Raw genomic sequence first — 11151 nt, 5'->3', positions numbered from 1 at the left:
ATTCGCCGTTGACGTAAGCAATAGGGACCTAAGCGCTTCTTAATTACTTGTTTGAAAAGCAAACACGTGGCTTCACGTGATTGGTCTTTACAGTCTCCCTGTATTAGAAAATCGGTTGTTTTTAATCTGACGTGGCATTAAAATATGAGGAGCTTAAGAACAAGACACGTGGAGGACATGGGTGACGATAATGTCGCGTTGAACGGGCAAGATGGCAAGCACGTCGGACTTTTGGAAAGCGACGTCGTAAATAGGGGCCCCACTCGACAGCTAAAACACAGGTCAAGTGGGTCCCTTTCGCTGTGCCAGTTCATGCCTATGGGTCCAACTGTAAAAGCGACTGTTTGGCTTGATACTAAATTAAGTACATTGTTGGCCAAAAACCTAAAAAAGGTACTACCATATGTTTTTTCTTTTTGCTACATAAGTATCTTCTAAAATATAATTATTTCATAAAATATCAAGTAAATTACATTTTTAATTGACAAATTATTCACGAAATGGAATTCAAAAATAGTCTTATAATATATATATCTTACTTATTACTCAATAGTTTTAGTGCATCAATTTAGTTGAGAAAGGGAATCAATGAAATTTTATTATCAATTACTAATAATTTAGATAATTTTTTTCTTATTCTATATAAAACTTGGAGTAAATAGGTTGTTATACACAATATGTCAATTCTCTTCCATTATTAAATCAAATTAACAAATAAAGTATCCCTTTTTAGTAAAAAAAAATTCGCTATACGTTTTTAGGTATACAAAATTAGATATACTTTCTAATAAATTTAAACTCAAAAGATATTCACATCATTTTATTTTTTGATTAATTTTTATTTTTCTTTTTCTCAATTTACTATCACTAAAATCTTAATCATAGATTAATTTCAATATACATCAATAACCTTAAAAAGTTAAAATCAAAGTAATGAAAATTTCTACTACTTTTTAATAGTGAAAATTTATATATATATATATATATATATATATATATATATATATATATAAGGTATCATAATTATATTGAATAAGGCCATATTGCTTTTTTTTTTGGGGGGGAGGGGGGTGGAGGGTTGGGGGGCCTTAATGAATGTTTACCTTCTATAAATATATTCGAAATAATGCAGATGTCATTGCAAATTTTTTATTAATACATTACTTATCATTATCTTTGGCAAACTATATTTAAAAATGGGAGGAACATATCTATACAATGTACATATTCAACGTTAAAAAAAAACTCATATAATTTAGTTGTGTATATATATTTTAAAAATGGTGGAAAATGATAATTAGATTAATTTATGCAACTCCATGTGTTGAATTATTGATGAACCAATAAATCAGGTGCCACGATTTCGGGAATAAATACTTGAACGCGTAATCAAAGGCCCCAGACTCCAGACTTCTAATTAATTGGTAATTTTATAAAAAAGGATTATACCAATGCCACTGCTGCTATAAGCTTCCTTATTTGTTTAATATGTATTGAAAGATATATCTCTAAGCAAAAATTATTGGGCAGCCGTCGATCGTGATAATAATACCGAAATGGCATCAAAATGGAGAAGATAAAGTTGAAATGTCATTCTCATGTTTTAATTGCTAACAAGAGAAAAACATAATGCAAGAATCTGAGAAATGTCTTCTTAATTTTATATGAATTTTGTTATGATTTTGACTCTGTTGGATTAATATAATATAAATGTAAATCGAGCTTATTATGTTGCCATATATTGACAATTCAGTGGATAGTTACTGTAATGGGAATAATCCTAGAGAGGGAGATGGAATACTTAGTATAAATCAATATACGGATTTTAACCCCTTATCATGTAGAATTAGTTCAAATGAAAGTTTGAATTTTTTTATTATTATATTAAAAACCAATTAAGATATAGATTAATACGAAGGAATAATTATAATATTGTCTTTTAGAAAGGATCACATAGGAATGAAAGCTTAAGCCCCAACTTTTTCCTCGATTAGGTGGGAACAGACACGGGTTATGACTTGTGATCCATTCGAAGCGTAGCATTCGATGATGTCTTTGGACTTGAAAGAGAAAACGACTTTCCGTGGCATGTCTCTCAATTTGCAGAGCCTCCTGCCTCAGGAATTGTAATCAATCGGTTTTCTCATTTATCTACCTGACTTGGTCCATTCTCATTACCTATCCCCTTTTTTTTTTTTTTTTTGGGTAAGTCGTAGGTCATAACCCCAACTAAGCAATATGAATGAGATGGTATATTTCTCAATTAATAGGTGGTTGAAAGTTTGCATCTAAAACTCATTCATTGCATGGAGCGTAGTCATGGAGGAGGTGCAGGCCTCTATTTATAACAGGGATCGTGAAACGTATGGTAATATTGATTCCCAATTTATGATACCCAAAATCAATGATGTGTGTGAATCTAGAACCTAAAACAAGAAAAAGGAAAAAGGCTTTGTTAAAGTAAGATGGATTAAAAGCGTTCGTGATTTGTTGACTTTGAATAAAATTATGCAAATTCATCTTTTACTATTTTTTTTTTTTGTATACGAATTTTTCAAAAATCATTTGTTAATGGTATTATCGACATGAGAAGAGGATACCACATCAAATATTTTATAAAAAATAAATAAAAATGGCACATCTAATCAAATTTACCACAGAATAATATCTGTTTTTGTAAAAAATGTGCATACATCTTTGTACATTTTTCTTCAAGGAAAAGGGTTTTAAAAGGTTGGCCCATCATGATTCCTTTGAATGTGTTCATATCGAGGTGTATAGTTAAGTTACTGTTGGTTGTTGAGAAATTTCTAATAATTTCACAGACTTTTTTGTTGATGTCTTAATGCATATAGTAATTTCTTTAGAAGTATTTCATGAAAATTTTTCTGACATCATCAACAGAAGCCTATATGGACATTAGGCGAAGCTGGTAAAATGCCAAAACCGGAACTGTCAGTTTTATATCAAAACTACGGTATGAAAAAGAGAAAAATGAACATAAGGTCATGGTTGAATGCTCGTTGACTCTTATTTATTTATTTTTATTGTTTAATTTTTTCGTTTTTTCTATTTTTTTACCACATAATTCATTATTATTAATAAACTATAATTTTAAATTACAAAATAAAAATGTATCACTTTCTCATTTCAACAATTTTTTCGCCTCAAAATTCAAATAAAAAAATTTAAAACCATTTGGATGTAATTAATTTTTTCAAATGTAAAATTAAAAATTAATCTCTAATAAGAAATGTGAACACAATAAGTAAGTGTGGTTAGAAACCTTTCCCTTCTCAGTGAAAGAGTAGGACTCGAGCAAATCTTCATCGCGTTTCTTGAAGTGCGTGTTAAGCTTTTATATCCATACATACTCGTACTATTTCCAATTCCATGCAATGTTTCGTATAAAGAATAAAGACAGTGATATAGTAGAAAAAATTTTAATTTAATGAATAAAACTCATCAAAATAATAACATTTTGACCTCAAACAGCATGGATTTTCTTCCGTTAGACTAAAAAATAAAACTACTCTTTCTTTGTTTCTCCGAAGTAGAACATTCTTCTTCAAATACCTTTCTAAACCATATTCCTATTAATCATATTTATTGGACAAATAATCTAAGCATCTCAAATAATTGGAAAGAAACAACACAACGCACACCTACACACACACACACACAATTACTGTTTTTTTTTTTCCTCAAAAATGAAAATGATGCTTTCTCCTTCTTCAGCCTCTCAATATTAATTTTTTACATGCTTTTCTACTTTTGAGTGATGCTCTCAAAACTTGGAAGACCACCCAAGAGAGAAGATCCAACACAGAAAAAAATGGGCCTAAAGGTGGGCCCATTCAATGCTTTGCAGCAGCACCACCACCATTTCCCAAAGCTGTTCCCATCCCATCGATCAAAACATTATTACTTGGTTGATTGCCCAATGTATTAATCTTTTGCCAAATCTGTGTTCCTTGTTGTTTAAACTATGCTAAAAACCATTTGGGTAGGTTTATAACTCCAAAAATTAATTTCCCACTTGTTGGATAGGGATCTAGGATGTGGTATATATTTATATATTTATATATTTAAAAGTGAAAATTTCTTGTCGTCATTAAATCTGATTCGGCTTCCATTATATAAAACGATGAAGCTCTAGTTGTAGAAAAATACTAATAATATATCCACCAACTAAGAAAGAAAAATGTGTGATTATATCAAACATGGCTTTCTTTTATTCTTTTTTTCTTCTTTTTACTATTTTATTGTAGAAAACCACATAACAAAACATAAGCATAATCTACATCACGTTAAGCCTTAATAATATTTTTTGATCATTTAAAACCAACATGAAAGAATCGTCAAAATTTGGAGCAGCAATCTGTCAAGAGACCAAAAAAGGACCACCACCACCTTCGAAAATTTTTTTTAAAAAAAAGTATGAAAAATGAAGAGGAAAAATGGCGTTTGTGTAATTAAGGTCAGAATCGAGGACGAAAGCAGAACAGCCACAAAATGACGCACTTATGCCCTCGCATTTCCTAGTCGATTCCGTCACGTCGCGATGGAAACCAGAGAAAAAAAAGGTGGTGGAAAATAAATAAAAAAGATCCTCTGTTTTAGAATCCCGAAATTTCAGACAAAACAAAAGGGCATATTCGGTAGAAAAAAAAAACATGTAGTAGAAGCTGAGCTGGTTTTCTGGTACTAAAACATAACAATTTACCTCACACTCATCAGCATAGTGAGCAACGTTTCCCAAGGCAAAAGCCGGCTCCTCGTTTCTCTTCTCTCTTTAATTTTCCCTTTCCTTTTTAATTTTTTTTTGTTTTTAAATTTAAAAAAATTACAAAAATTTCTCTCTCTCTCTTTTCTTTACTTTGATTTCATTTCATTTCATTCTCTTTCTGTCCTCTTTTTCTCTTTCTCTCTTCTGCGTTGTTTGTGTTTGTAGGATTCCCATTCCCACCTATTTCTCCGAACACAAAAGCACAAAAAAGACAACACAAACAAAAGAAAGGAAAAGAGGAAGTTTTTAAACACGGCAAAAACCAAAACAAAAACACAAAGGAGAAGGAGAAATTTCGAGACCGTTCGCCGTAAATGCTCATCTCTCCGGCGTCGTTTCAAGTTATTTACTCCCATTCTGTTTCGGAAATGCAGTAGCCATCAAGTTGAGGAAGAAAACGAAGAGATAAATATTATAGAGGATAGAGAAGTTCTTTTTTCAGTGAGGAAGGGAAGAGTTCAAAAATGCACGAAGCACTTTTCAATGAGCAGAGCGACGTAGTTTTAAACTCCAAGAAGAAGAAATCCGACGACGAGAAAGACCATCTCTTAGTTGCTGTAACAACTCCTATGGCTCACCAGCACCGGAGCCGATCTCAAGCCACAACGCGGCGCGTGACTCCCACGACTACCGCCACAGCCTTCGTAGGTACGGGTGCTACCGTCGAGAAACTCCTTCCCAACGGTGATCTGTACATCGGTAGCTTCTCCGGTAACGCGCCTCACGGATCGGGAAAGTACCTTTGGAAAGATGGATGCATGTATGAAGGCGAGTGGCGTCGCGGAAAAGCGTCGGGCAAAGGGAAGTTCTCGTGGCCTTCCGGAGCCACTTTCGAAGGCGATTTCAAGTCAGGTCGGATGGAAGGATTCGGGACGTTCATCGGATCCGACGGCGACACTTATCGTGGGTCGTGGAGCTCTGATCGAAAGCACGGGTACGGCCATAAACGTTATGCTAATGGGGATTACTACGAAGGATCTTGGAAGAAAAATCTACAAGACGGACACGGCCGTTATGTTTGGAGTAACGGGAACGAATACGTCGGGGAATGGAAAAATGGGGTTATCAACGGTCGTGGAACGCTGATTTGGGCAAACGGAAACCGGTACGACGGGCAATGGGAAAACGGAGTACCCAAAGGAAGCGGGGTTTTCTCTTGGCCGGACGGAAGTTGTTATATCGGAGCGTGGAACGAAGATAACATGAAGAAAATTCAACAGTTAAACGGAACGTTTTACCACGGGAACGACGGTAAAGAGCATTGTCTAAAAGGAGGGGAGAGTTTGGTGGTTATGCCGAGGAAAAGATCGTCGGTAGATGGAAGGGGAAGCTTAGGGGAAAGGAATATGAATTTTCCTAGGATTTGTATATGGGAAAGTGATGGTGAAGCGGGGGATATTACTTGTGATATAATTGATAATGTGGAAGCTTCAATGATTTATAGAGATGGGTTAGGATTAGATCGAGATGGGTTTAGGCAATTTAGAAGGAATCCTTGTTGTTTTAGTGGGGAAATTAAGAAGCCAGGACAAACGATTTCGAAAGGCCATAAGAATTATGATTTAATGCTTAATTTGCAATTGGGTATCAGGTGAATATTTTTGGAGGTTTTTTGGTGGTGAATATGTGGTTTTGATTTTTGGATTAGGGGGTTTGATTTTGTTTCGTATGTATTTTTGTAGGTATTCTGTTGGGAAACATGCTTCAATTTTGCGGGATTTGAAGCCGAGTGATTTTGATCCCAAAGAGAAGTTCTGGACGAGGTTTCCAGCTGAAGGTTCAAAGCTAACACCTCCTCATCAATCCGTGGAGTTTCGGTGGAAGGATTATTGTCCAGTGGTATTTAGGTATGTTTGTTTTTGCTTTTTGAGTTGAATATCTTTTTTTTTTATAGAAATAATATCTAAATGAAGATAAAGATTATCTCATTAGCATTCTTGGTTGCGTACGTTTTTCCATTAATTTTGTTTAAATGGTTTTTCTGCTTTCAATTTTGTTTCAATTGCTTCTTGCTATGTCGGTGACTGAATCCTTTTCGGGTTTTATAGACATTTGAGAGAGCTATTCCAAGTAGATCCTGCTGATTACATGCTAGCTATCTGCGGCAATGATGCCCTTAGGGAACTTTCTTCTCCGGGGAAGAGTGGAAGCTTCTTTTACCTTACTCAAGATGACAGATTTATGATAAAAACAGTAAAGAAATCAGAAGTCAAGGTTAGTTGCCAACCCATTTGACTTATTGTGAAAGTTGCTATGTGTCTGGACACGTTAATTTCAGATGGCATGACTGGAAAAATAGTAAACTGTGGTTTCCCATTTTTCTCTTTACTTTCTTGGTTAAAATAAACGTTTTGGAATGTAAGGTGATTGGATTTAATTTAAAGTTTGTTTATCTATGTTTAGGTGCTTATAAGGATGCTTCCAAGTTATTACCAACATGTTTGTCGGTATGAAAATTCCCTTGTGGCAAAATTCTATGGCGTTCATTGTGTCAAACCCATTGGTGGCCAGAAGGTATGCGTTTGAAATGAATAAAAAATAAAACATAAACTGTGTTACTCATATTGAAGACTTTGTTCATTGATGGAAACTAGCTGACTTGCTCAATAACTATTGTGGTTAAATACTAGACCCGTTTCATTGTGATGGGCAATTTGTTCTGCTCGGAGTACCGAATTCATAGACGGTTTGACCTTAAAGGATCCTCCCATGGCCGCTCAACTGATAAGCCAGAAGAGGAAATTGATGAAACCACAACCCTAAAAGACCTGGATCTCAATTTTGTGTTTCGCCTGCAAAGAAACTGGTTCCAGGAGCTTATGAAGTAACCCCTCGTCCCCTCTTCTCTCCTGTTATGCGACTTCATCCTTCTCTAATTTATTGCTAATTTCCTATAACTAAATGGTGGCCAGGCAAATTGATCGAGATTGTGAGTTCTTGGAAGCTGAGAGAATTATGGATTACAGTCTTTTGGTTGGATTACACTTTCGTGATGACAATAGAGGTGACAAAATGGGTTTGTCACCATTTCTCTTGCGCACTGGTAAGTTAATAAACAATTATACTATTTCATGGGTTGGAGAATTTATATCGCAATAAGAATACAGAATTGAGTATCCATTCCCCTATGCAGGCAAAAAGGATTCATATCAAAATGAAAAGTTTATGCGTGGCTGTAGATTCCTTGAAGCAGAGCTTCAAGACATGGATCGAATATTATCTGGCCGGTATGTTATGCTGTCTCACTTAATGTTTTTGATGGTTCCAGTTAATTGCCTATAGTAGATGTAGACTTAGGCAAGACCCCCTATGAGGCTCAGATTCTAAATTTTGTTAACTGTTGATTGTTTGTCTTTAGACTTAGGCAAGACCCCCTATGAGGCTCAGATTCTAAATTTGGTTAACTATTAATTGTTTGTCTTGTCACTAATGTATGTAAGTTTATGTCGGGTTTGGTCCATCTGTTGTGATGGAATTTGCCAACATTTGGTCATGCTTGATCATATTCCAAGAATAATTGAAGGTTGATTGCGTTATCTGAGTGATCTTGTGGGTATAATTCAGTAGACAACAAATTTTTGTGGGGCATGTAGCGATGTGGTCTGTTATGATCCTGGATAAGAACCAAGAGTTTCCTTTGTTTTTGTTGCCCATTATCTAGTTTATGTGAAATGATTAGTTCAATTGAACGATTTTTGTGGCCAAGAATGATAGATTGCAATTGAAGCTTGCTGTAAATCTTGCCACTAGTTATTCTTTTTAAAAATATCCTTTTCCTTGTAATGATTTTGATCCAGCTTTAAGACATACTATTCATAGATTTTTCCTCTTGGTGAAAAATTGTATTGCATACAAGATATTTTAGGAAAGTGAAGTATGAAATGAGCATGCTAGTGGAATGCAATTGCAACTATACATTCTCCGTAGTGATTATTCTTGTGTGAGGTGTGATTTGATAGTGAACGAAAACTTAAGATTATTATTACAGGGTGAACAGCAAGTACTAAATTAAAATTTTATATGTATTTTTTATCAGGAAACCATTGATTAGGCTAGGAGCAAACATGCCAGCAAGAGCAGAGCGAATGGCTAGAAGAAGTGATTTTGATCAGTATACTCAGGGTGGAGTCAGTCACTTTTCACATAGTGGTGAAGTTTATGAAGTAGTATTATACTTTGGCATCATTGACATCCTCCAAGATTACGACATCAGCAAGAAATTAGAGCATGCATACAAATCCCTACAAGCAGATCCTACTTCGATATCAGCTGTTGATCCAAAACACTACTCAAAGAGGTTTCGGGATTTTATAGGAAGAATTTTTGTGGAAGACAGGTAGCATCATGAGAAGGCAAATTTGGAATAAAATATCTGCCTCTGATAAGTTAGAGAAAACGCCACTTCATCTTGACTGCACCATTCTGGAGTGCCACGCTGGGAAATATGCAGGTCCTGTTACTATCTTTGAGCGAATACTCCATGGGGACACTGAACAAGCCACTGACTGTAAATTTGTGGGAGAGCTCGGGCGGCAGCAGGGTTATTGAGGAAATGCGGATGGCTGAATTTTGAGGATCAGCCATCACCATGATGTTGAAGGTGCAGGCGCTTTGTACATTCGAAGGGGAGGGAAATTTGGATTCTGATGATTTCCTTTTTGAAAAAAAAATTATTTTTCCTTGTATTTTCATTTTTCTTTTCTTGGGTGAAATTTTTGTGGTAAACGAGGAATGTGAATTGTGAAGATTTGAAAGATAGGTAGTAGGGAACAGAGACGATGTTTCCCAGAGAGAAGATTCAAAGTGGGAGGAGACTTGGAATAAGAAAGTGTACAGCTTATAGAAGGATGGATAGTTTATGGAATTTCATGAATTTTTTTTCTGTGAGATATCTTTTTTTAAAACAAAAAACAAAAAAGAATCATTTGAATCAGATCGCCCAGGAGAGAGAGGTCCCATACTCCCATGGGATCTCTGCCCTTTATCTGTTGTATATATAAATGGGGCTCTGCCTGTAGTATAAAAATGGGGTCATGGCTTTGCTTTTGCAGTGAAAGGGAGGCATTAGGCAGGAAGGGGTTAAGGCATGAAAAGGAGAGAAAGCAAAGAGAAAGATGCGCTGGTGTTTCTTGTTCTTCCCCACTTTTGTTTACCCTTCCCTCTTCTCTTTTTACTGTTTTTTGTTTGTATTTTCTAAACATAATACTAGCACCTTTTTTTATATATTTTTCACCAAACTTTGAAAGGCAGATCGGAATGGGCGAATGGGAAAATAAAGAAATGTTTGGCAAAGCATATGTGGGGAACAAACAACAAAGACCATTGACTCTAACCTCTCCAGATAAATTTGAGGAAACAAATAAAAAAAATCAACCCTCCACGTGGTAACTAGAAACCCACCTATTTATAAATTTGGCATGGCAATCTCGTTATCATAAACTTATGTAAAATTACTACATCATTGGGAAGAGTGAGGTTGTTTTTCCTTTTTAGCATTACTTTTCTTCTTTTCTATTTATATATTTTTTAACTGCAGGGGTCAAAGTCTGGCTCAAGAAACAGTAGAGTTTGCTTCTCTTTTTGACCTTGTTCTCTTTTGGGACCTTCTACTCTCTGATTACTCAGACCCAAAGCACGGGTCTGGTGGTGAGTGGGGCCGTTTGCATATGATCTGTCTCTGTGATCAATTCCACCCCAAAAAAAAAATAAAGAAGTTGTTTAGGTTATATGTCTGTCTGACAAACATTTTCATTTGGTTTTTACAATCTGGTATTTTACAAGTCAACTGATCTTAGGATCATTTTCCCTCTAATTTATTGTAGGCAGCTCAGGGATATGTGAATAACATGTATGATTTATCCTTAATTGCCAGAGTTTACCAGTCCATAATTATAAATTTCCAACATTAATAATACTAATAATAATCTATATTTATTTTTAATATAAATAAATATATTGAACTTATAGCCATTTTGTCTTCTTATTTGTCTGTCATTATATTCCTGATGTGGAAAATAAAGGTTTTTATTTTCTTTATTTTTCAATAAATAAAGGAGAAAAAGGTCGAAGCGAACTGTAAAAAGGATTTGTACTACTATATCTCTTTATTGGACAAATATTATTTCAAAAGAAGCATAATACAACTCAAATGTTTTTTGTTTGCGAAAGTTAGGTTCGTATAAAATTAAATTAAATTAAATTTACATATGAGATTTAAATTTAAAACTTAATAATTTTAGATTCTCCTCTTTATCGTTAAGACAAGATCTCATTGATAACATAAATTAATATAAACTGTTTGTATGTTAAACAAATTATTATTTACTGGTATGTATTTCCCAATAAGTCATATTACTAAAAGC

The 11151-nt window shown here is 34.7% G+C and overlaps 1 protein-coding gene across 1 annotated transcript; it reads left to right on the top strand.

Moving 5' to 3' along the window:
* Positions 1 to 4735: 4735 nt before the first annotated feature.
* Positions 4736 to 10014, top strand: PIP5K2 (phosphatidylinositol-4-phosphate 5-kinase 2). The gene is made up of 8 exons (XM_007018897.3): positions 4736 to 6380; positions 6472 to 6636; positions 6838 to 7003; positions 7193 to 7303; positions 7420 to 7613; positions 7702 to 7832; positions 7923 to 8016; positions 8826 to 10014. Exons 1-8 carry the CDS (start codon positions 5254 to 5256, stop codon positions 9127 to 9129), a joined length of 2292 nt encoding a protein of 763 aa, XP_007018959.2. The 5' UTR covers positions 4736 to 5253; the 3' UTR covers positions 9130 to 10014.
* Positions 10015 to 11151: the final 1137 nt, after the last annotated feature.

Source organism: Theobroma cacao, chromosome 8 (genome assembly GCF_053813885.1).
Source record: "Theobroma cacao isolate CCN51 chromosome 8, ASM5381388v1, whole genome shotgun sequence".
Lineage (NCBI taxonomy): Eukaryota > Viridiplantae > Streptophyta > Magnoliopsida > Malvales > Malvaceae > Theobroma > Theobroma cacao.
Note: the sequence above shows the minus strand (reverse complement) of the source record. Positions and strands in the feature narration are given on the sequence as shown.

Coding starts and splice junctions, on each gene's coding strand:
- PIP5K2 (XM_007018897.3), top strand. CDS start 5,254: ATGCACGAAGCACTTTTCAATGAGCAGAGCGACGTAGTTTTAAACTCC. Junction 6,381..6,471: donor AATTTGCAATTGGGTATCAG/GTGAATATTTTT, acceptor GTATTTTTGTAG/GTATTCTGTTGGGAAACATG. Junction 7,304..7,419: donor AACCCATTGGTGGCCAGAAG/GTATGCGTTTGA, acceptor GTTAAATACTAG/ACCCGTTTCATTGTGATGGG.